General features: G+C 41.5%; 1 protein-coding gene across 1 annotated transcript in view; it reads right to left on the bottom strand.

The window, feature by feature from the left end:
* The window catches only part of vps50 (VPS50 EARP/GARPII complex subunit), a 208,962-nt gene that overhangs the window by 61,580 nt on the left and 120,161 nt on the right, over positions 1-27,221 (bottom strand). The window contains exons 17-21 of the mRNA XM_034161518.1: positions 24,165-24,255; positions 18,388-18,573; positions 14,778-14,896; positions 12,086-12,192; positions 7,433-7,554 (exon numbers count right to left, since the gene is read on the bottom strand). Of these exons, the coding sequence (XP_034017409.1) occupies positions 7,433-7,554; positions 12,086-12,192; positions 14,778-14,896; positions 18,388-18,573; positions 24,165-24,255 (625 nt within the window). The remainder of the gene's footprint in view (positions 1-7,432; positions 7,555-12,085; positions 12,193-14,777; positions 14,897-18,387; positions 18,574-24,164; positions 24,256-27,221) is intronic.

Raw genomic sequence — 27,221 nt, 5'->3', positions numbered from 1 at the left:
TTGATCCTAAACATGACTGGTGATTAGGTCAGTGATCCTAATCAAAAGTCTGGGTCAACTCTTAAGAAGTCAAATGTTCGAATGCAGGATCCAAATCAAGGAATAGAATTTGATATGATCACTGACAAAAACAGATCAACATCAATGACCAAGATGCCAGATCAGGACAGCATGTGTGACTTATATTTCGAAGCGACTTCAGCAAAAATAAAAACACTGCAATATCATGTATGGCTAAAAAATGGCCGTAGCGACATGTGTCAAGCTGGTCCTGTATACTGATCTGAAAGCAGTACTGTGATTCACACTATGGAGCAGACGGTGACAGCAATACACCATTAAGCTGGACGCCAACCGCCATTAAAACAAAAAAAAAGAAGATCTGAATGAGAAGGACATGCTGGGTCTTACGAAAAAGAGTGAAATTAATAAATCCTGCTCTCAAACTGCAATACCGAGATTAAATACAAACTTCATACTGCTCAGCACTCCACTTCCCTGGACTATGTAGGTCAGCTAGACCAGCAACAAACAGGACAGCTAGGCTGATTCAAGGTTAACTATTAATTTTTTAAAATGTATAGGAGATTTTATACATGCTTAATCACATTTAGTGAAGTAAATGTGCACAAGTTTAGCTTTGGAAAGAAGCAGTTTGCTCTGAATTCTTATTGCCTCAAACAAAAATGGCGTCTCATTGCTAATGCGGCACTTGCATTAAATAAATAATGCACAGATTGAACTAATTTTGTTCTTGTCACATGAAGCAGTAGCACCATGTTTTTTGGGTTTAAACAAAATAAATCAATGTGACATATAGATGGGGTTGAGAATATGTGTTTTCCACTTCATGTCACATTTTTGGACAGATGCAACTAATATCCAGTACGACGTATAGTCCAAAAAATATGGTACTCAGGAACAAACGCCATGGTCTGTATCATGGGTCAGCAGACAAACAGAAAGGTCAGCAATTAGGATTGAAGAATGTTAGAGTAGAAACCAAAGGAATAATTATCCCATCAAGAAAAAGAAAAATACCCAACTGCAACAAACAGATGACTGTAGGACCCAAGTGGAGGGCAACACTCTCAGAGTACATTTAATAATGTGAAATCTCTTGAATTGTTACCACATTTTCCAGAGTCAGATGCTTTTCCTGATCTGCTCCCTTTCCTCCTCAGTCTGTCTCCATGACAAAACATGGTTATACACTACATCGTCCACCATTTTTATTACCACCACAACCTCTCTGTCACCTCTTCATCTCTACTTTCCCCATTTGTACTTTTCCTGGAACAGGCGCTCAGATAAATCATGCAAGTTTTATTGAAAACTTTTTCACAGGACACAGCAATCTGTAAGTTTGAAAAGTTGTGTATAAATCTGCCTCTGAGCCCCAGCAGTTGAAATGAGGTTCAGTGAAGCTGCGAGCACAGGACATAATGCATCTTTAGCACATGTGATTGAACCAGTAGATGCTGATAATGGAGTAGTGTCCCCTTTGAATATTAATGTGGACCATTAGTATAGAAGTAGAGAAGTCAAGCAGCTCCATAATGCATCTAGTATAGTTTTAAAAAAAATGGCTGCACCTAGGTCAAAATACCAGCATACGTATATGCGCAGTAATTTCCCGAAGCTTTTTAAAGATTTATAGGGACATTAGCATTTTTCCGTAGGTGACTTTCCGAGTGCACGCACTAATGAACTGAGTGGGTTCATGCAATGACACTTAATGAGGAAAAGTGATACAGTGGGAAAAATAAAGTGAGTGTTGGTAGTGGTAGTGCATGATATAAAAAGAAGCTGTCAGAGAAGTAAAGTGAGCATGGGATTGAGGGTATATAGTGGGGAAAATGGGGGGAAGTTGTATTCATCTTATTCAGGAAGTCAGGGTGGGCGGCTCCATTTTGTCAAGTAACTTCCGGTTTGCCACTGCATCTGATGATTAGCTGACGTGGGAACACAGTACACTAGAAGTGTCCAAACATGAGCAGCATTAATTGTTCAGTTTGTGAGTGTCACAACAACTGGAAGAAGAGGAAACTATCGCTTTCAGAATGATGTTTTGAACATGAAAAGGAGAGATCTGGGTGCTGTGGACGAGTATTTAAATTGTTCCCTCCTCCATCGAAAGACGAGGATCTCCGGTGCTGGATAAAGGCGCTGAAGTTGAAAAATCCACCCAAACGTCTCTATGTCTGTTCTTTTTATTTTATGGAGAAAAAAACCCACACCACTGGATCTTTACCCAGAGAAATGGTTGGACTACAACGCTCCGTTGAAGAAGCAACAGAGGATGCTAGTGAGATAAACGGGTAAGCTGTGTTTGTAGCGTTAGCTGCTATCTAATTTACTCATTTTCTGGCGTTTGATACAACCAAACACTGCATGAAATAACACCATACGTATACAACCCCTGGCAATAATTATGGAATCACCGGCCTCGGAGGATGTTCATTCAGTTGTTTAATTTTGTAGAAAAAAAGCAGATCACAGACATGACACAAAACTAAAGTCATTTCAAATGGCAACTTTCTGGCTTTAAGAAACACTATAAGAAATCAAGAAAAAAAAAAATTGTGGCAGTCAGTAACGGTTACTTTTTTAGACCAAGCAGAGGGAAAAAAAATATGGACTCACTCAATTCTGAGGAATAAATTATGGAATCACCCTGTACATTTTCATCCCCAAAACTAACACCTGCATCAAATCAGATCTGCTCATTAGTCTGCATCTAAAAAGGAGTAATCACACCTTGGAGAGCTGTTGCACCAAGTGGACTGACATGAATCATGGCTCCAACACGAGAGATGTCAATTGAAACAAAGGAGAGGATTATCAAACTCTTAAAAGAGGGTAAATCATCACGCAATGTTGCAAAAGATGTTGGTTGTTCACAGTCAGCTGTGTCTAAACTCTGGACCAAATACAAACAACATGGGAAGGTTGTTAAAGGCAAATATACTGGTAGACCAAGGAAGACATCAAAGCGTCAAGACAGAAAACTTAAAGCAATGTGTCTCAAAAATCGAAAATGCACAACAAAACAAATGAGGAAGGAATGGGAGGAAACGGGAGTCAACGTCTGTGACCAAACTGTAAGAAACCGCCTAAAGGAAATGGGATTTACATACAGAAAAGCTAAACGGAAGCCATCATTAACGCCTAAACAGAAAAAACAAGGTTACAATGGGCTAAGGAAAAGCAATCGTGGACTGTGGATGACTGGATGAAAGTCATATTCAGTGATGAATCTTGAATCTGCATTGGGCAAGGTGATGATGCTGGAACTTTTGTTTGGTGCCGTTCCAATGAGATTTATAAAGATGACTGCCTGAAGAGAACATGTAAATTTCCACAGTCATTGATGATATGGGGCTGCATGTCAGGTAAAGGCACTGGGGAGATGGCTGTCATTACATCATCAATAAATGCACAAGTTTACGTTGATATTTTGGACACTTTTCTTATCCCATCAATTGAAAGGATGTTTGGGGATGATGAAATCATTTTTCAAGATGATAATGCATCTTGCCATAGAGCAAAAACTGTGAAAACATTCCTTGCAAAAAGACACATAGGGTCAATGTCATGGCCTGCAAATAGTCCGGATCTTAATCCAACTGAAAATCTTTGGTGGAAGTTGAAGAAAATGGTCCATGACAAGGCTCCAACCTGCAAAGCCAGAGGTGGTGCAACAAAATACTAGTGATGTGTTGGAGCGTTCTTTTGTTTTTCATGATTCCATAATTTTTTCCTCAGAATTGAGTAATTCCATATTTTTTCCCCTCTGCTTGGTCTAAAAAAGTAACCGTTACTGACTGCCACAATTTTTTTTTCTTGATTTCTTATAGTGTTTCTTAAAGCCAGAAAGTTGCTATTTGAAATGACTTTAGTTTTGTGTCATGTCTGTGATCTGCTTTTTTCTACAAAATTAAACAATTGAATGAACATCCTCCAAGGCCGGTGATTCCATAATTTTTGTCAGGGGTTGTATTAACGTTACCTAATCTTGGCATTATGGTGGTACCACTTGTCGGGTAGTATTTTAATTTGATTGTGCTTTTTTCCTCATAGCCAAACAGTCCATGCCAAGTGACAACACAAAGTAGCTAAAAATAATCGAGGGCCACTTTTTCATGTCATCTTCCCGTTCTGTTATGACCCATGGGTGAGCCAGTGTCGTTCTCTTTGAGCTTTTCAGAAAGGTTTTTGTTTCTACCCATCTAATATCTTCCATTGTTCTATATTGAAAACACCGCTCAGCGGAAGTCCTAAGACAAAAGGGAAATGCTTCTGTTGTAAAACTGGGCAGGACTGAATAAGGTGAATACCATAAAACTAACAGGACACAATGTAATAGCACTTTTCCTCCTGATAGTACCAACTCAACCTGACTCTACTCAGTTTTGGTACAAGTTGCTTCTTTTCTCACTGCTAATTGTAGTATTCATAACATAGCAGTGCTGCATGAAACTGCTGTGATATTATCTTCACTAGGCAATGTGCCTGGTTGGTTGGTTGGTTGGTAGGAAAACAGACAGACAGACAGAGACAGATAGATATTTGCCATTTGTTGGTTGGTTGGAAGACAGACAGACAGAGACGACAGGTTTGTTGGTTGGTTGGAAGACAGACAGACAGACAGATATTTGCCATTTGTTGGTTGGCTGGTTGGAAGACAGACAGACAGACAGATATTTGCCATTTGTTGGTTGGCTGGTTGGAAGACAGACAGACAGACAGATATTTGCCATTTGTTGGTTGGCTGGTTGGAAGACAGACAGACAGACAGACACGACAGATATTTGCCATTTGTTGGTTGGTTGGAAGACAGACAGACAGGCAGACACGACAGATATTTGCCATTTGTTGGTTGGTTGGAAGACAGACAGACAGGCAGACACGACAGGTTGGTTGGCTGGTTGGTTGGTTGGAAGACAGACAGACAGGCAGACACGACAGGTTGGTTGGCTGGTTGGTTGGTTGGAAGACAGACAGACAGGCAGACACGACAGGTTGGTTGGCTGGTTGGTTGGAAGACAGACAGACATACAGACAGACACGACAGGTTGGTTGGCTGGTTGGTTGGAAGACAGACAGACATACAGACAGACACGACAGGTTGGTTGGCTGGTTGGTTGGAAGACAGACAGACATACAGACAGACACGACAGGTTGGTTGGCTGGTTGGTTGGAAGACAGACAGACAGACAGACAGACACGACAGGTTGGTTGGCTGGTTGGTTGGAAGACAGACAGACAGACAGACAGACGCGACAGGTTGGTTGGCTGGTTGGTTGGAAGACAGACAGACAGACAGACACGACAGGTTGGTTGGTTGGCTGGTTGGTTGGAAGACAGACAGACAGACACGACAGGTTGGTTGGCTAGTTGGTTGGAAGACAGACTGACAGACAGACACGACAGGTTGGTTGGCTGGTTGGTTGGAAGACAGACTGACAGACAGACACGACAGGTTGGTTGGCTGGTTGGTTGGAAGACAGACAGACAGACAGACACGACAGGTTGGTTGGTTGGCTGGTTGGTTGGAAGACAGACAGACAGACAGACACGACAGGTTGGTTGGTTGGCTGGTTGGTTGGAAGACAGACAGACAGACAGACACGACAGGTTGGTTGGTTGGCTGGTTGGTTGGAAGACAGACAGACAGACAGACAGACACGACAGGTTGGTTGGTTGGCTGGTTGGTTGGAAGACAGACAGACAGACAGACACGACAGGTTGGTTGGTTGGCTGGTTGGTTGGAAGACAGACAGACAGACAGACACGACAGGTTGGTTGGTTGGCTGGTTGGTTGGAAGACAGACAGACAGACAGACACGACAGGTTGGTTGGTTGGCTGGTTGGTTGGAAGACAGACAGACAGACAGACACGACAGGTTGGTTGGTTGGCTGGTTGGTTGGAAGACAGACAGACAGACAGACACGACAGGTTGGTTGGTTGGCTGGTTGGTTGGAAGACAGACTGACAGACAGACACGACAGGTTGGTTGGCTGGTTGGTTGGAAGACAGACTGACAGACAGACACGACAGGTTGGTTGGCTGGTTGGTTGGAAGACAGACTGACAGACAGACACGACAGGTTGGTTGGCTGGTTGGTTGGAAGACAGACTGACAGACAGACACGACAGGTTGGTTGGCTGGTTGGTTGGAAGACAGACTGACAGACAGACACGACAGGTTGGTTGGCTGGTTGGTTGGAAGACAGACTGACAGACAGACACGACAGGTTGGTTGGCTGGATGGTTGGAAGACAGACTGACAGACAGACAGACAGACAGATAGACATTTGCTATTTGCCATTTGTACTCGCACACAAGGTTTGGGTACACTGGACTTCTTGTACAGAGCTGTCGAGTAGATAAAGGTATAAAAGGTATAAAAAAGGATCCACATCCATCGAGTTTCCAGCATCAAAAAACCTCCTCAGTGACGACTTGTTCACATTTACTCAGGATGTCACGTTCCCACATCTGCAAGCAACACACGTACAACGTAAAGCTCTACTGCTGCCGCCCCTGCAGAATATATATTCTCTTCATCGCTTCCACCTCAATGGGACACAAGTCATTTTGTTGCCATCATTACTACTTTCCTGAGGGTGATACTGACAAAAGCACCATTTTCTTTCTTTCAGAGAATAAATGACATGATAGTTCTGAGATGGAGTGGAGTGACTTGGCTCTGAGACCCTTACGAGTACATCGTACATCTCGTACATCTCCTTTGGATGGAATTTTGACAGTGTGAGACAGCAAAAGCTAAAGAGAGAAGTGATGGTCATTTATGTCTTTGGTCCCTGTTTATACATGCAGAATATTTATAGTGGAGACAGTCACATGTGCATAACATCCACAAGGCATAAAATACCCCATTTTGTAATGTAAAAAACAAACAAACCAGCAGTGCCTCTTCATCTGAATCAATGAGAAAATGTGTGTAATACTTTTTCAAAAATTTTACATTGATATATCTTGAATATAGAATTCATAACCATCTGTTCATTAGTGTATAACTGCCTGCAACAATGGATCAATGTGTCTTCATAAGGTTAGAAGGAGCCATTCTTATCTACAGGGGAGCGGGCCCCCTCATGGAGGCTGCCATATTGCAGCAACATATCAATATAGTAGCCCAAAAGGGACATATACTTACACTACCTTTCACATTGCGCAACACAGCTGGAAGACTGAAGAAAAAAAAAAACTAATTTGTGTGAAATGCAGGATCATACATATTGCAAAGAAGCATGAATCCCCATCACCCAAGAAAGGAAACGATATTGTGACCCTTGGTGGCCCAATGCAATGTCCAACCTCACCACTAGACGACACTAAAACCTACACACTGTAGCTTTAATGGTACACGTTTAAAATCGTGGAATAGATGAGAAAACTGTACCATGTCATTACGTCCAAAGAAGGTATATACAGCATACAGGTAGTAGTCAAAGAGCTGTGACACACAGTGGATGACATCAAAGGCAATGGGCTTCAGAATGTTCATCATCTGCATGTACTTCCCTGTACAGTGAAAAAAAACAATATTTTTTATTTAAAAAAACATGTTACCATCAATTACATGAAGACCAACAAGGAAATACTGTTTAAAAAGGCATTTTTTAATCAGTGTTTCCAAACTGATGACCCACTGAAAATCTGACTTTATATCAACTGAAAGAAATCTATCTTGTAAATATTATATTTAATTATATTGTACAGAAATAAAGCACATATTTGAAATGACTTAACACACCTGCTGGATGTATCTAGCCTTGTTGAATGGCCTTGTTGAACTGATATGTAGCTTGAAATTAACTTTTCAGGTTCTGTGGTGTCCAAAGCATACGTCTGGTAGCTACCGAGTCCACCGATGTTTGGTTTAGTATCAATCTACTATAAATTAAATGATTCTGTTATTAAGAAGTGATATTAAATGCTGCAGGAAGTGTAGTCAACCCCTTGGGTGTGCTCCTCCCCCTGACAAAGTGATGCAATCCGTATTTAGATACATGGACTATGATATGCTTCAGGGATGATATTTATTTTTCCTAATAAATTATGATAAGCCTTAAATGCCATTGCTTACAGTCAAATACACATTTCATGAAAAACCAGAGACCTTCTTCAGGTTTGTACGCATACTACTATGCTGCAGCATGTTGGCACTGCCTCTGCTTGCCTTATGCTCACCACTGGGCGCACCACGTAACATAGCACAAAGTGCAGCACAGAAGAAGCCCAGAAGAAAAGGTTTTTAGCCCCCTAATATAGCATAACTTTTCCACTCTGAACCAATGTAACAGCATTAACAAACTGTGAACAAACTGAAACTTCACACAGATAAATTTAGCCATATGCTGCCAATCTATACTGGACAATGATTTTGTTTTTTTACTCAGAAATATTTACCTGACAGGTAAATTTAACATTCCTATGACCAGCCTTGTGCTGAACTTTTAACTTTTACGAACACTGGAAGACTTGGAAGTAGCAGTGTAATGGCTAAATCCAACTGATACATAACACTAAAAAGAAAATACCAACCAGTTCATAGTATTTTTAGATTGATTCAGGGGTCCGCATGTCACTGTAGTCATATCTTTTACTTTAAAAATGATTTCCAATTTGTACTGGTGATGTGCTACACCCCTAGCAGAAACGCATCCTTTACGGCAAAACATAACCTCTATCTGCATACACTTTAGGCCAAGGATTTCATTTACCAAGAAGGTAATAAAAGCAATAAATACAAAAGTGCAGGACTGAAACAAGATTACCACTGACCTAGAACTGATGAATGGAAAGGGGGTAAACTCAGACATCAACTCCATCGTGTACAGTGAGGAAAATAAGTGTTTGAACACCCTGCTGTTTTGCAAGTTCTCCCACTTAGAAATCATGGAGGGGTCTGAAATTTTCATCTTAGGTGCATGTCGACTGTGAGAGACAAACCGTATTTTCTGGACTATAAGTCGCACTTTTTTACATGTTTTGGCCGGGGGTGCGACCTATACTCCGGTGCGACTTATAAATGAAAAATATACCGGTAGGATCTCAATTAATTTACTGTAACAAAACAATTTTACGTGACAGAGTCGATCTATGTTTTAAAATGGCCACCGGAAAAGGAAATGCAATGCATCATGGGCACTGTAGTATGACGGCCATCCTATAGTTCACGCTGGTCGCGATAACCAATCAGAGAACAGAACTTTGGATGCGTATTCCTCACCTCACCCACAGCGTGTGAAGCTGACGAACTCGGTGCTTGCTGTTATTCCGGCTTGGCGAACAGAACAGCTTCAACCCTTGGATATCAATGTGAGCAGAGTGTTTAAGTTGACGCTGAGAGCTGCGTGGGAGCATTGGGTGAGCGACGGCGGAGGATTAGCGTGTGCACTTGGAAGGAGCTGGCATCGATGATTGTGAAAAGCGTTTGACGCAGACGAACATGGTGTTTATTCCGGGACGGCTAACAAGACAGCTTCAACCCTTGGATATCAGTGTGAGCAGAGTTGACGCTGAGAGCTGCATGGGAGCACTGAGTGACGGCGGAGGATTAGCGTCTCCACTTGGAAGGAGCTGGATCGACACCGCTGGGAGGTCATGAGCTGCGCAGGTAGGTGCTGCATGGTTCGGCTCGCAATGTGGTCCGCAAAATACAAACATATCCGTAGGTAAAATGCAGCTCACGAGATGGCACTCGAGGCTTGTGTGACTGTTCCTGCGACTTCTGACTACCATAGAAAAATAAAAATTTTAACGTTACTGATAACTTAACAAGACAACGGAGAAGGCCCGAAAAAATGCCACCAAAAAGAAAATCATACTCTGCAGATTACAAGTTGCGACTGGTGAAATATGCATCCAAAAATGGTAGCCGTCACAATATTATCATCTGAACTTTTCATGTTAACATACCTGTATGTCCATGGGACTTATAGTCCAGTGGACCTTATTTATGGTTTATTTTTCTTTATAATGGATAAAGTGGCTGGTGCGACTTATACTCCGGTGCGACTTATAGTCCGGAAAATACGGTAATCTAAAAAAAAAAAAAAAAAAAAAAAAAAAAAAACGGAAATCACAATGTATGAATTTTTTAATAATTTATTTGTATGTCACTGCTGCAAATAAGTATTTGAACACGTACCAACCAGCAAGAATTCTGGCTCACACAGACCTGTAAATTTTTCTTTAAGAAGCCCTCTTATTCTGCACTCTTTACCTGTATTAATTGCAGCTGTTTGAACTTGTTACCTGTATAAAAGACACCTGTTCACACACTCAATCAATCACACTCCAACCTGTCCACCATAGCCAAGACCAAAGAGCTGTCTAAGGACACCAGGGACAAAACTGTAGACCTGCACAAGGGTGGGATGGACTACAGGACAACAGGCAAACAGCTTGGTAGAAGACAACTGTTATGATTATTTATTAGAAAGTGGTAGAAACACAAGATGACTGTCAATCTCCCTCGGTCTGGGATTCCATGCAAGATCTCACTTTGTGGGGTAAGGATGATTCTGAGAAAGCTCAGAACTACACAGGAGGACCTGGTCAATGACCTGAAGACAGCTGGGACCACAGTCACAAAGATTACATTAGTAACACATGATGCTGTCATGGTTTAAAATCCTGCAGGGCAGCAAGGTCCCCCTGCTCAAGCCAGCACATGTCCAGGCCCGATTGAAGTTCACCATTGACCATATGGATGATCCAGAGGAGGCATGGGAGAAGGTCATGTGGTCAGATGAAACCAGAATAGAGCTTTTTGGAAACAACTCCACTTACCATGTTTAGAGGATGAGAACAACTCCAAGAAAACCATCCCAACCGTGAAGCATGGGGGTGGAAACATCATACTCTGGGGTGCTCTTCTGCAAAGGGGACAGGACGACTGCACAGTATTGAAGGGAGGATGGATGGGGTCATGTATTACGAGATTTTGGCAAACAACCTCCTTCCCTCAGTAAGAGCATTGAAGATGGGCCATTGCTGGGTCTTCCAGCATAACAATGACCCCAAACACACAGCCAGGGCAACTAAGGAGGGGCTCCATAAGAAGCATTTCAAGGTCCTGGAGTTGCCTGGCCAGTCTCCAGACCTGAACTCAATAGAAGATCTTTGGAGGGAGCTGAAACTCCAAACCTGAAAGATTTGGAGAAGATCTGTATGGAGGAGTGAACCAAAATCCCTGCTGCAGTGTGTGAAAACCTGGTGAAAAACTACAGGAAACGTTTGACCTCTGTAATTGCAAACAAAGGCTACTGTACCAAATATTAACATTGATTTTCACAGGTGTTCAAATACTTATTCACAGCAGTAACATACAAATAAATTATTAAAAAAATAATACATTGTGATTTACGGATTTTTTTTTTTTTTTTTTTAGATTATGTCTCTCACAGTGGACATGCACCTAAGATGAAAATTTCACACTCTTTTCTCTTGAATTCTGCACCAAGAGCTCAGGGAGCAAAGTAATTCCACCAAAGAGCTGCAGAGACTGCATTACGTAGGTGCGACTGCTTCCACTCAATTTGATTTTCACTTTCTTTCACACAGTGCTCTAAATCAATATAACCAGTTGCAAAGGTGGAAGTGGAGGGACCAACAAAAATACAATTATTATATCTATACTAGAAGTACAGGTAGTAGAAAGCAGTCCCTTGACTCGGGCTGGATTTGACCAACCAACTATGACTGAATCCATGCAAGAAAATTTAGCACCATACAAACATGCAGCACTAATTAGTACTTCATCCAATTCTGTCTTGCACTGTATCGCCAAACGGCACAATCTTCGAGGCAAAGACCTCGTCGTCTTCAAAATATATGCAAGTGCCCCGTAGGAAATGAAAGGTCAGCATCCAGGGTGAAGTCTAACCATGATGAGTGCAGGCCAGGCGGTCGGGTTGCAGCAGAGACCTCAAAGAAATGCCTTCTTAATTAGTGAATAAATGCCAATCTCAACTGGCCAGTTAGTGCGCCTGAGTCTGAGCTAATGTACACCAGTGTTGTCTGAGTGCTCGTATGTGAGGCTCACCAACAAGCCGGATCACATTTAGGGTGGTGTTGGTGAGGATTGGTGTGTTGATCTTATTGAGGCTGTAGTCTGACTTTTTCTTGCTTCTGATGGTCTCCCGTGACACGCTGTTACAGAGAAGCAGAGTGGCAGATAACGTAAGACTTACGGGTCAACATAATCCTTTGCAATGATCAAGCAGGTCCAAAATCACGGTGTGAATGATAGTCTTGTAATTAATCAATCAGAACATATTATGCTGCGCAGCACTGAGAGAAGTATTCCCACATTTAAACTTCTGAACTGGTGTTCCAAAGAAGTCAGCCCCCCTGACACTGAGCACTGAACCATGTTAGCCTGCATTCATTAACCGAACCTCAATTTGAATCTTTGAATGTGACCCTGCAACCAGTCCAATAATTAATAAGGAGGAAATGACTTACACACGGAAGTCGGGGACTAGCAAATCTAACATGAGGGCTAAAGTTAAATATCAGGCTTGGCACACATAAAATAAGAGGAACTATCCTTTGACTCTATATATACTGGACAAACCCTGCATGACACCACCTATAGGATTTGAAGCAATTTTGAAGTTCCAATAGGGCGGCTCCAAATGTCACCATCTTAACAGTACCTAACTCAACCTAACTGCCAGCCAACCCATGCACAGGTAAAGAGGTAGAGCGTGGCATGGACAGGACAAAAGAAGCCCAAAGATGACCCCAATCTCGCAGTTACTAAAACAAGTGAAGCTAAGGTGAACAGGCTACTTTAGATCAGAATGCTTTGTTCTCAGACTAGGTGGTGGTTTTCATAACAGATGACTTGGATGGCAGGTATTAAAATGTATAACCACCATATATCCTCAGAAACCGTGGCACCATCGGGGGAGCTAATGCTACCAAGCTACCTGCTAATTAGTGCCATACAAATTAAATAATATTAAAATGTCACTCAATGGACATACCGAAGCGCCAACTTCTTAAGTTGGACCATAAGTACAATTAATTGCACGGCAAGCCATATTATCTCAGATGTTTATAATGAAATGCTCAGAAAGGACAAACAGGGTAGGGTGCACAGCAGCTAGCAAACAGCTAGCACCCACTGCTCGCAGGGCTGTGACTCCAGCACAAAGCTGTCACTCAAAGCAACCATGTCCGAATTAATCCGTGTGACTTTATGGTTTAAAATAGCTTTAGCTGAGTGGTTATCAACTCGTAAAAAAATTAGCTATAGAAACAAAACCGTTTTTTGTACCAGGTTGTAAACATGTTTATTTCTGCTTTAAATGAGGGCATTTTAAAAGAGAGCGAGTCTCATTTGTAACCAGCCTCAAGCAGCCATTAAAGGAACTGCAAGATTTGGAACTTCCATGAAGACATCATGTTTCAACACCGGAGGTTTCCAGCACACAAATATTACAATACAACTAATAATTACTGCATACTGCATATTACATGTCAGCCAGTTATCATTTGAACAATTCTACACATCAGGGTCAGTTCTCTCATACTAACAACTTCTTACTGCTTCAGCTGACCACAACCGCGTGTTTATTCAAACCGATAGACATTCACAACTCAGTTTCACTGCATCACAACATCCAAAATTTATGTGGTTACTGATGACACCGCAGTCATTCTAAATGAGGAGCCTTAAATAATTAAAAGATACAACATGCATAAATGATATGAGATGCTCCTTGTTAGTAGAAGCATTTTAGTGATGTTTAAGCCCTAATTCAAATATTAATGCAACACACAAATTAAATGCAAAACTTTTTTGCTGTTGCATTTTAATTTTCTTTCAAATTAAAACAAATCCTTTCAGATATGGTGAACAGACCTGAATTATTGTGTGTATGTTAATTACACAGCACGTGAACTTTCATAAGTCACCATTCACGAGGGCAGATGTGGGGATGGAATATTTCATGGGGAGACAGAAGGATTTACACAAGCTCCTGGACAATTTAATGGGTCTAGGCAGGACTGAGCTGAAATATAGCTACTGAATGCAAATAATACAACCAAATGGACAACTATGTCTGTTTAGAAGTTCCGTATAATCATATCCTGCTAGACTGAACTAAGTATCGTGAGGGATATAGTCGAGAGCATGGAACAGTTGAGCAGTTGAGACTATATCTCAAAGGCCCGTGAGTCCAAAGTAACCAAATTTAGCACATAAGTAGTTCCAGATTTGCAAAACCCTATTGTGGTTTATGGAGATAATATTACTTCAGCAAAGAACACAACACTTTAACATGAACTACAACGGACTCCATGGTACCTGTTATGTACCAAGTGACCATTTATGTCACAATGTCATCCAGTGCGGCTGCTTGATTTTTGCTGTATCTTTGACGTAAACTAAGTCATTTCGGCTACTCCCTTGTTTTTGCACTGGGGGTCGCCACATCAGCTCCGAGGTGGATCTGCACGTTGAATTGGCACGTTTTATGCCGGCTGTCCTTCCTGACGCAACTCCATGCTACATGGAGAAGTATGGCAGGGGTGGGGTTTGAACCAGGAACCTTCCACACTGAAACCAAGTGCACTAACCACTTGGCCGCCTTTGACGTACTTAATGGTAATTACTTTTTGTGGTCTGTGTTCAATTTGTTTTCCTAATTCCAAATAGCTAACAGTCAAAACGATGAACACTTGGACTGCTTGGACAGATTTTAAAGTGACTTAGAGCGCACCTCTTGAGCGGGACGTCGCCAGTCTGCTCATCCACATAGTCCTGCTTCAGCTCCTCGGGGACATCGCTGTCGCTGTCGTAATCCTGATAAACGCTCTTCTCCAGCTCATCAGACTCATACTGAAAAAAGTAATAATAAGCGTATGTGTGAGCATATGAACAGGATAAAGGTGTGACGCGTGATCAGACTGGAGTGCTGGAAAACAATAATTGTAGAGGGAAAAAGAAAAAAAAAGAAAAGCCCAATGAAGATCAATGGGGTTCAGGAAATCAGTGCTGGGCGTGTTACTTCAAAAAAGTAATTAGTTATAGTTCCTTCTCCCAAAATGTAACTAAGTTAGTAACAGAGTTTCTGTGTAGGCGCTCAGTTGTCCAGGAGGTTTCCATAGTAGAGAAGCTTGAAGCTTCGATTGGACTGGGTTGCTTGACGCGAGGATGTTTCGCTTCAAATCGCAGAAGCTTCCTCAGCTAAAATTCTTGCTCTGGTAGTCTTCTTCTCGACAAGGGTCAGACAGAAGTCAGACAACCAGAGCAAGAATTTTAGCTGAGGAAGCTTCTGCGATTTGAAGCGAAATGTCCTCGCGTCAAGCAACCCAGTCCAGTCGAAGATTCAAGCTTCTCTACTTACTAACCGAGTTACAGCGTTATAAAAAGTAATTAGTTACTAGGGAAAGTAATTATTGAGTTACTTAAAAAAAAAAGTTCAACTCTATCAATGAATTTGGATTCCCCCCCCATGAACTTTAAATTCAACTTTGTGTCAGCTTATTAATAATAAAACTGAAAATTACATTTAATTCATTAAATGGACGCATAAATTAACAGTAAACACTGTACACTAATCTACACTATTTTAATGTTGCTGTGGGACAGTGGGAGACAAGACCCCCATCAAATTTAATATATTATTCTACGTATTATCATTAATAGTAGAAAAATCAAACATAATAGATATTTTAGAACTTTTGACATTTATTGCACCTGAACAAGCCACAACCGGCCACCACATGAATCTAAAATTAAATTATGCTCATTGACATGTACATTCTTGCTTTTTGTTTCAGTGATGGGAAAATAAATGTTTGTAGTTCCAGTTGAAAAATGCAAATGATGTGTGTGTGTCTTGGTCACAGGTGTGAGCAAATGCGTGTGTTTGAATTTATGCATGAACTCCTGCCCACCTCTGCCTCTGGTTGGCTTACCGTGAAATTTTACTCTTCCGTAGCCAATCAGCATCACATCAAGGAAAACAAAAACAAAAAAAAAAACTTTGCAGCTTGTAACGATGGAAACAGTAAAAATAGGAGCGTTATTCCCATCAGTGCAGGAAAAGCGAAAAAGAAGATTGTGAAACTGTTGATGTGTCACCAGTGGCAGAAGAAAACTTCATATCTCAAATAAAATGGCCCTTCATTGGGAGGTAAAATTAGTTTGACACTAAAGTACAAACCAGTTACTCAAAAAGGGAACGATGGAAATACAAGTATTATATATATATATATATAGTATAGTATAGTATATTATTATTATAAGTATTGTATTAAAGGTCTGTGACTGAAATGTGTTAAAGGGGACAGAAAAGAACTTGTAACAGCACCGACAGCTGCATTATGGCTTGCGGTAGAAAACTGGAAAATTCAGTTGCTCCCCAGAAGACAATAAATCTTTCCTCAAACACGACAATGTTTTCTCTGTCCTTGACTGCAAGCTGCAAGGCGATACAGCAGCAATACATAAACGATTACAAGCTTATGAGCTTAGGCAAGCAAGGGCTGCTATAAGAGCGATATGTTAGACAAGGCAATGTACATTCGATATCAGGGATTAAAGGATAAAATTAAAAAAGCAGGTGATCTGTTTAGGCACGTGTGCCCATTAGCCTGCTTTCTGAAATCCGAAAAGTAGCATTTTGCTTCTCAGATAAGCAACTTAGTTAAACTTAAAAACTGATTTTCAAACTGCACAGAGTTAGTGCAGCCTCTGCTGGACCTGTCAGTACTAGATTTTAACTGGAGAAACATAAAATCGAAGCTCTCGTCTTCCATGAACATTCTAGCAAATTGAAGCTGAATTTCTGGCTTTTTTTTTTTAAGGAAATCCTTCAAAAATATCTAGTCAGGGAATTCCAAATCCCTAAGTATGTAGCCTAGAAGTCAGAGTTGTGTCTTGGTCGCTTCGGCCACTTCTCTCCTTCCTGCACAGTCACTCCATTTTTGAAAACTGTCTACTCCAGACAGTTTACCATACTGCTTGTATTTCTGAATGATTAATGTGAATGAACTCCAAAATATGCAAGTATTCAATGACTTGGAAATGTTCATTAACCATCTGCTGACTCATCTAAAAAAAAATCCGACTGCAAAAGTGATGATTTATTTGTGTTATACTCACGGGTGCATACACTTATGTATGCCATTCTTTTGTCTCTGATCTCTTTATTTAATTTATGTCACGCTGTAGGGATGACACTTGCAATGAGTTTAAAGAATTTTAATACAAGAAACCCTGAATTATTTTTGTGGATGTGATGTAATAAAATAATTAAAATGTGTAAAAGCTTGAGGGAACAAACCTTTTACACAGCACTGTAATTAGCCTAGAACTACATTTACAGGTGTCCAATATAGACTTGCCAAGACTTATATTCAGCAAGTAATATACGAATGTGCTACCACAGATCAAAATATGAAGCGGAATAACATGCAAGAAAAACAAACATGAGTATCAGCTGTTTAGGCTCTTGCTGGAATTAAAATGTCATGTCCCAGTTCCCTCTGAAGTTGTAAATTGGGACTGGGAAGGACATCACGCCCAAGTTATACATGTTCCAGTTTAAAACACAAAACCGCAAGTCGGACGCTTCCAAGAAAGCCTTTGTTGTGCTTTAGTATAGAAAGGTACAAAAATATGCAATCCAACAAAGAGACTGCATGGAAGAGCACAAATGACGCAGAAGGTATGCTTGTTTTTCAGTTCATAGTTGCAGCACGGTGTAGCTAGTTGTTGTTAGCATCATCTCCTAGATCACATCAGCCAATCGGAATGGCACCAATTGATAAACGACGCATTATGCACATACAAACCTCGGAGAAACATGTCCACAGACAGCAGTACAACGTTACAGTGACCATCGTATTAAACTGGACACAAAAAAGCCAGAAATGCAGAGAAACAGTCATATTGTGAATTTGGGGTATTTGGTTTTCAAACAACTTGAAATAACGACTTCAGCGTTCCAATTGAAATTTCCTGCTCATAGCTGGAGATTACGACTTCCCAGTGCAACTGGAACGCACCATAATGTCACTTCTAAACCAGTCACGACTGTAAACACAAATGTCAGGCCTCTCCAGCTGAACATCATGCTATAACTGCACAACAGTGACTACCAAAATAACTGAAGTGGCGTTTAATAGAAATTTTTCACGTGGATGAATTTTACTGCAAATATCCAGCTTCTGCACAGCTGATGTGATGCATTTCAACATTCCTCAAAGATCAGATGGAAGAATGAACAATTCAAGGTGATGAAAGACAGATACTGACTACTGGCACGAGCACACATATAAACACTTTCCATGTGTTTCTAACAGTCTTCCCTTGGCGCTTACCCCGTTGGACGCTAGAACATCGTCTGTGTCCTCCTCTTTATTCTCAATGTGCATCTCAAAGGGATTTCCCTCCATGAGGTACCGCTGGAAAAGAGACTGCTCTTCCTGTAACAGGCTGGTTGAGGACACGACCTGTCTGCTGGGTGAAAGGGACGGGGAGCGACACTGGCCCATGAACTTAAACTCCTGGATTGAAGAAGTTTGGATAGAAAGAAACGGACAGAGAATCGATGTGACACATAAAAGGCAAAAATCTCCCCAACCTCCAACCAGTCATACTGCTAAGTCACAAAATCAGTTATATAATCATTTAAGAAAATCTGCAACCTAATACACATATTTTTTTCAGGTTACTGCAACTAATTATAATTTTTTTTCCAATTAGCGATTATTCTTAGACCGTCAATTTAAGAAAACAGCTTGGGGTCAAATATAGTTAAACTATTTTCCACAGAGCACAGCATGATCTACATCAATAGAGTTTAATCTTACTTTTTCCATCTTTATTACTCCAACCAACCCATTTATCAAAGTCAGATGTGTTCAGTCGATGAGAATTAGTAATCTGTCTTTGTCATTTGCCTGTCTTTTATGTGTATTCTACCATTTTTGTGTGTAACATTTACGCCCTACATACTCCATTGCCAAGTGCAATATTAAAAAAAACTTAACACTGTGTGTTATTTAAAGAAAAAAAATCCACAGCACAAGTAAATATCTGTAAATTACAGTTGTGTAACACAATTCAATTCAATTTAATCAAAGTCCGGGCAGCACGGCGGCTTAGTGGTTAGCACTGTTGCCTCACAGCGAGAAGGTCATATGTTCAATTCCCACCTGTGGCCTTTCTGTGTGGAGTCTGCATGTTCTCCCCGTGTTTGCATGGGTTTCCTCCAAGTGCTCCGGTTTCCTCCTACATCCAAAGACATGTGGGTCAGGTGGATTGGAATCTTTAAATTGTCCGTAGCTGTACAAGTGGGTGTGACTGCGTTTCTTTGACTGTTTGTGGCCCTGTGACAGACTGGCGTCCTGTCCTGGGTGTACCCCGCCTCACGCTCTATGTCTGCTGGGATAGGCTCCAGCCCCCCGCGACCCTCAATTGGACTAAGCGGTTGAAGATGAGTGAGTGAGTGAGTGAGAGTGTGTGTGTGTGTGTGTGTGTGTGCGTGCGTGTGTGTTCAAAGTCCAAATTTTGTCTGCTGCACCACCAGTCACAGTAACATGGTAGAGTGGAACAATGAAGAATTTTCACATAAGAAAATGGGTCAAATCTAGGCTTGATTCCTTGTGGTTTCTGGGAAGCTGCAGTCAAAATTTCACATCATCTTATTAAGAAACACACGTTACAAGCACATCTAGTCTCACTTCAGCGCTATTGTGGTGGTGTACAGAAGCAAAATTACAACTAGAGTGCCAAGGGCCCTGTGGGTTACCGGTTCAATTAAAGCCCAAGGAATAATGGCCTCAAAAACAGGCCTATGGAACCTGAGACGATTCATAAAACAGGATCACAGGTGAAATCCAGATCAAAACAACAGAAAAAAAAACAAATATGAAAGCAACTGTGCACATCCACACTCGGTTATGGCATTGATACACTTCCCATCAAATTATCTTTTGTCATGTTTTCAATGTTGCAACGATCAGGCACTATGGCACTTCAACAGATGAATAAATTAGTTAGTTCTGTAAAACGGCTTAGTGGAATGGTCCCTCTGACTATAACCCAGAGGGGTGATATCAGATATTTGACAGTGTTGATATCACCACTTCGCCTCGATCGGATAGTGATATCACACCTCACTGATCAATGTATTATCTCACACGTATGATCGTGTACAACAAAGTCACTGAACACACTGGGGGGGGTGTTCATCAAGAGAATGTTCGGTAATCGAAAAGGCTCCTGTTCAGCAAAAATGCTCTTGTAGGTTACCAGTGAAAACTTGACACAAACTAATCCACGCATTTCATCTATGGATGGGGAAAATGTCATTGTATGGTCATGTCAATTTATGAGAAAAATTATTTGATAGTGTTTGAGAAAACTGCCCTAAGTGTTATATGGCTGGGGGGGCCTGGCTGCCTTTTTGTTTCTGTCCTTTGTTTCTCCTTCCAGGTGGTTTGCATTTGGGACTGAGTGGCTGTGTTGCTGAGGTTATCAGGACCTCACCCTGATCACCTGCGGCTCGTCAGGACTCACAGCTGAGGTGCATCTATATGGATTGGAACATGGTGGCATTTCAGACTGGAGTATACAGTGTGTATTTGCCAGAGACTCGACCTTGTGACCAGACGGGTGAGATCGTCGTCTCGGGAGCCATCTCATCATCAGTGGATGCAGAGAACGTCCAGGGTTTGATGCACGGTCTGTGAAAGAGGAGGGGGTGAGGTCTCACGCTCGTCAGCACACTTCCTGAGGTACGTTAGATTTTGTGACTAACATTTATACAGTCAGTAAATGTGGTGTCCCTCACACCTTTTTATATTGAGCTGTATGTTAGTCATGTATCGGCTTCCACTGCAGTGGAGTTTTGTGAACTGGATGTTCCATGCCTGCAGGTTGGGAAGCTGATTAGTAATCAAGCCAGGAAGTGTTTGCTGTTTGTGCACCTTTAAGTGTTCTCTCTGTGTGTAGAGTGTGGACTCACATAATGGTTCCTTCTTTCACAGACTCGGTTTGTTGCGGCCACCTGGGGGGTGTCGGCGGGGTCCTTGGGTCCGAACAGCTTCTGGCTCCGGACCGTTAGCGCTGCTGGGAGCGCACCACGCCAGACCGCATTTTCTTTTGTATATTTTGTATCACTGTTATGTATTAAATTCAGTTAGCCTTTGTACCGTGCTCTGCTTATTTCATACTGGGTCCTTCAAACGCTGGTCGGTTCTCCGAGCTGCGTCCGACACATAACACTAAGATGCTCAAAATGGCTACTTTCGACCTAAAAATGGCTGCCATTTACAAACAAACGAATCTACGAATATGATTTTTAAATGGGAACAATGTCAATGACCAATATTGTGGCCTTGTTAAATTAAAAGAAAAGTTATCCGACAGTTTTTGAGAAAACTGGGTCCAAATACCAAAATTGGCTGTTTTTGACATAAAAAGGACCACCATTTCCAATCGAACGAATCTATGAGTATAATTATTTGACGTGACATATGTCAATGACCCATATTATGCCCTTGACAAATTAGAAAAAAGGTGGACATTATTTGAGAAAATTGCCTTTAAGTGCTCAAAATGGCTGTTTTCGGTATAAAAATGGCCGCCATTTCCAAACAAACGAATCCACAAATAAGTTTTTTAGATGGAACAATGCTAATGACCCAATTAAACGCCCTTGCCAAATTTGAAAAAAAAAAAGTTAGACAGTTTTTGAGATATCGCAGTAAGCAGACTACGACGGACACCATGCCATGACATAGGGTTAGCAGCCTATAGGCCAGTAACCCCCCACCCCCACCCAAAAAAAACCCCGGTGGTCACTATCCAAATACGTATGGACCTTACTGTAGCTTGTAAAGCAAAAATGTGTTCCAGCCCTCATTTTACTGCTCATTATTAAGTGTTTATATATATTTTTTAAATGCAGTGGTTTTATGAATGCGCAAATCTGGGTGCAGCATGGCAACCACCCAGGCAGATAAATGGTCCATTCTCCCTTCGTGAAAGAAGCTCTCTCTCAGATATGGGCGTCCCCTTTTTTTTTTTTTTTTTTGTCCAGTTTCTGGGATCCTCAACACTGAGGCACCTGAGTGATGGATCACACTCAAAGAAACATGACAAGTCCAAAATTTTGCAGCCCAAGTTTCCTCAGAATGTAAGTAGTACACATAATGTGAGTCTTCCTAAGTAACTAGCCATTTGACACAAAGTCAATCCAGTGGTACCAAAGCTAATTAGTTGAATCTGATCCAGCTAATTAGCTTAAGTAGGGTTGAGATGGATGGAAATAAATGCAGGGCAGTGAGTCCCTGGGAGCAACATTAAGAACCAGTCTCAAAGAAAAAACAAATGCCAATTTGTAAAGCACCTTCTATTTTCCCATCTACTCATGATCGTCGTCTTTCAGACAATTTGAATTATAGGATGACAAGTCACTCTGTAACGTCCAAGTTTAATACAAGAAAACTGTCATACCAGATGGAGCCTATGTCATGTTTGAGGAAAACCTTAAAAAAATATTTTTGTTGAACTGACAATTGCACTACTAAATAAAAAACAAAAAACAACAACTGATGTGATTTATAGCAACTAGTAAAGTGAAGAGTCTGGAAAAAGGAAGGAAATGTAGTATCCCAAATGGATGACTCAAAGAAAATGTTTTTGGCAAAAAGCTTTTATCATTTGCATTCATAATGTAGACAAAATTGTCATGCCGGTGGGTTTATTACAGAGTCTTTGAAATGTACGCTTTGTTCTAAAATGTACCCAGGCAAGATGAGAATAAAACAAAAATGTGTGAAAATTGGGGAGGGAGAACAGAATACATGTATCTTTTTGACAACTTTCTATTCATTTCAATTTTCTTTTTCTATGTGAAATGAAGTGTAGCTATTAAAATATGCATTTTCAGATGACAACATATGCCGAAGAGATAACACCCTTATACTACATATATTGGCAAAACCCCTGTGTGACTTCACTCAGTTTTTCTGAAAAGCGGGTTTGAAGCTCATGTGCGGCGGTTTCAAATGTCGCCATCTTGGCAGTGCCTGGCTATGCCCAACTCCAAGCTAACCCATGAATGGGTAAAGAGGTGGAGCGTGGCCAAGATGGGCTTGACAAATGAAGCCTGAACATACCCCATCTCATACTTACCAAACAAGCTAAAATGAATAGGGTAAAATTGGTTAGGGTGTTTGTGTATTTTTCAGACTGGTCAGTGGTTTCCATAATGGGTGGTTTAGGTATCACAAACTATGACCAGAATCTTGCATTCGTTTTGTCACCATACTATGGATACCTGATAATGATTTCCTTAATTGCTTCAAGCGGCAGTAACATACAAATTAAATAATATTGAAATTCCCCCAGTGGAAATACAGGAGCACCAACTTCTTAGATGGTCTGTTAGCACAACTGATCACACAACAAGCTATAATATTTCCCATCAAATGCTCAGAAAGGCCAAACATGATGGAGTCCACAGCATCTAGCAGCCACTGTTAGCGGAGTCCGCCACTCACCAGGACACTAGCTGTTACTCAATGAGACCATGTCCCCAAGCTTTAGGGCTTAAAACTACTAAACCTGATGAGTTGTAAAAAAAAATAAAAAAATAAAATAAAAAATTGACCCCTGTACAGTGTGTGTATATGTACAAACATGTACATTTCTGCTATAAAGTTGGAAATTTTATCATGGAGAAAAAGGTGAGTGACTCACTTTTGGAGCCAGCCTCAAGTGGCCATGCAAGGAACTGCAAGATTTGGCAGTTCTGTATTGCCTTCACTGTTCAGCACCAGAGGTTGCTGCTTGGATAAATCATTTTGGTGGTGACCAAACATGATCTACATGCAGTTACATTTAAGCTTTATTTGCAACACTTTTTCTGTAAGGGGGGAAAAATAAAATCCTCCAACAGAAGTGTGATTTTCCAACAAATGATGTGCAGGAAAGTTGATCCTGCACTGAGAAATAAGCAGATGCACGTGCATCCGCTTTGTGCACTTGCGCCAGTTTCACAGGGAGCAGCATTTGACAGCATAGAACAGAACATCTTAGCAACCTTTATCCACGACACTCCTCAATGAGACGAAGGTTTACTCACATGGAGCTGTGCGATGTTAAAATTAGATTTAACGGGACAAAGTTCCCATGTCTCATTTTCCAGAAACATCCTTAGTTCTTCCAATCGTGCCCTGAGCAGTTGGAAAGGACAGGATAAAGAAACGGAAAAAGAGGAGAAAAAGACAGAGCGAACAAAGAGAAAAAGGAAGACAATAAGTCACTGTCTGTCCATTAGTGACCCTGTGAAAGTACAGTCGAACTGCCGCCTCTGATTCAGAGGCTTGGATTAAATGTTTTTACACAATCTGCAAAGGTCACTTGTACAGCAAAAACAAACGCTCATCACATCTTGTGAAACACATTTACATGTTTATTGGTGTGATCACATGTGCAAACACCCACTGTGGTGCTCACCTGTTGAGTCGATATTCAATTTTTCTTTGTGAAATGTGCTGCAGTGATCACAACAAATAATGGAATATCCATTACTTAAGAGGCGGGTAGTACGTAGACCGAAGTTTGCGGTAGTTCCGGCTGTTTTCGCGGTGGAAAGGGGCGGAGCCGGCGTTTTGACCACCGTACTAGCCGCAAATACGCGGATAAAACGCCGCTAAATCAGCTGAATAAAGCGGCGTTTTGACGCTGTAGCATCCGACACACGTCAGGCAACGGGGGTTAATACCCAGTTCTATCCTTTACAATCGCAAGTTAAGACGCGCGTGAGAACGGCGGTGTTCTGCTGCCGCTGATAATGCCCTGTGTACCGCTGGATTTATCCAGGCAAATCCTGCGTTACTCCAGGAACTTTTGCATATAGGCACCGCCCCCAGAGTATAATAGGCTGAAGCAGCAGGTATACATGCCTCTGTCACTGCAGGGGGAGGGAGATCATACTCAGCCTTTTCTTCTCCTTCCTTTTCCCCTCCTCAACGTGTTGCTCCGTCTCCACCACAGGGCTACCCTCTGCTTCTGAACCAGACCTCTTGGTAAGTCCTTGCTGCTGCCAATTTTCTTTTAGGAGGCATACTGGAGCTTCTCTGCAAAAATATCTGTGACCGCCACCTATCGGCCGTTTGGAACGCTGTTAACCGGGAGGTGGCGTTTAGAACAGCGTACTGTCCGCTAGCGCCGCCGTTTTGTCTGCCTCTGTCGCCAGTTAAAATGCCCTTGAGGATGCCGATGTGGGCTCTATCGCCGTTTTACACGCCGTTGATTAGGGATACAACGCCGGCCGCCAATTACGGCGGTGTAAACTGCGGCACTACAGGAAGGGGCAGGATGAAACGGTGATTAAAAAGTATCAAACGCCATTGTTCGCGTTGTCTCCGTCGTCACGCGAATTCTCTGGGAGCGCTCCCGGAATTATTCGACATGTTGAATAATTTTTTCGACGATTCCCGGTAAAGCCGGAATTAAGCCACGCCCCCTAGTGCCGGCGTTAACAACGGCGTGTGATCCTTAAGACAGCCAAAAACTCTTCCGGGATGCTTCCGGGAGCTCTTACCGTCTATGTGTAAACGGGACTTTAGTGAGAGAAACCTTTACAGGAGAGTGACAGAGAAGCCTCTGAGGGCCCCATCTTGACAAGCTGTGGTGCATAGTGGAAGTGCATCTGAGGCATGCCTTTATTAGTTATGGCCGTGCTTGGGACATAACTTGGAATAAACCAATCGGAGTGTCATCTGCCATCCCCTTTAACAGCCAGAGTGCACCAGGAATCACTGCCATTTCAGGAAGCAGACTAGTCAGAGGTTAATGGCTCTAATGTCAGCCACCAGAGCTCTCTGTGAAGCAATAAGATGAAGCTTTGCATTTTTACATGAATGTCTACTTGTATTGTGTTTAAAAGGGAACTCTGGGATTTTTCAGCCTAGGCTCTATTTTAGATGTTTTTAGGTTCATCTTTTCACTCGGTACAGAAACGACTTTAATAGGTAAAGTACTGATTCAGAACACAAACACCATCACTCGCTAAACAAATACATAATGGAAAATGCTCACAGAAAAACTGCTTCTTGTTGCCAACAAATAGGCGAAAATGTCATTCGAAGTGCCTGAAAGCAAAAAAAAAAAAAGGATCCCCTTAGAGGTAAAAGTGTGTATGTTTACCTAACTAAATGTAAAACTTTTTTTTAAGTGACCGATTATATAGTTAGCCACTTGCCTTAGCTCTCTTGCCAATTTGACAGCGCTGGTCTCCACTGAGTGATGACAAGTCGACTGTTGATGACTGGCTCATTCTTCTACTTATAACGGGAAAGAGCCCCTCACAGGTTGGTCATTGGTCATATTTGGTTATTTTAAAGATTTTTTACATTAAAGTACACACATTTACCTATATAAGGATTCTTTCACTGCTACAAAGCACTTCTAATGTCATTTTCGCATATACAATACTGACAAAAACTGTTAACTATGCGTGTTTTTTGGCTTGCCCCACACGATTACATTGTGTAGCTGTTTAGCAAGTGATGGTGTTTGTGTTATAAATAAATACTGGACTGATTAAAACATTTTTTGTCCTGAGTGATATACATCTCGCTAGTGACATTCATGTCTCTGGGAGGCGCCTGGGAAGAGGTTGTGGAGTTGTGAGGTCAATGGACAGTTTGGCAAGGCTGATATCTTTGCAGGGGAATGAAGGTCCACGTCTTTAGGGTTCTGGTGCTGCCTGTCTTGCTGTATGGTTGTGAAAGTTGGACATTAACCAGTGACCTAAGGCAACAACTGGATGTCTTTGGTACTAGGTGTCTCCAAGGATCCTTGGGTACTAGAGGAATGACTTTATGTCAAACGAGCGGTTGCAAAGGGAGACTAGGATAAGCAATATCACTTGAATTGGGAGGGAGCGTCAGCTACAACATTTTGGTCATGTGGCCGTTTTTCTGTGCGGCCACATGTAGCCCAAAATCATCTAAAAATAGAGCACAGCTTGAAAAATCTAGTTTCTTTTAATGGTTGTGTTAAATTCAGTTATGTAGTGTATACAAGCAGAGTGCATAAGGTGTATCTGAATACTGTGAACTCCGAGCTCGACTTCAGACCAGGTTTGTGGTGATCTATGGTGCAAATGCTTTCTGCGTCCTCCTGGCAGTAA

The sequence above is a fragment of the Thalassophryne amazonica genome, chromosome 20 (assembly GCF_902500255.1).
Source record: "Thalassophryne amazonica chromosome 20, fThaAma1.1, whole genome shotgun sequence".
NCBI lineage: Eukaryota > Metazoa > Chordata > Actinopteri > Batrachoidiformes > Batrachoididae > Thalassophryne > Thalassophryne amazonica.
This window is presented reverse-complemented; position numbering and strand designations above follow the sequence as displayed.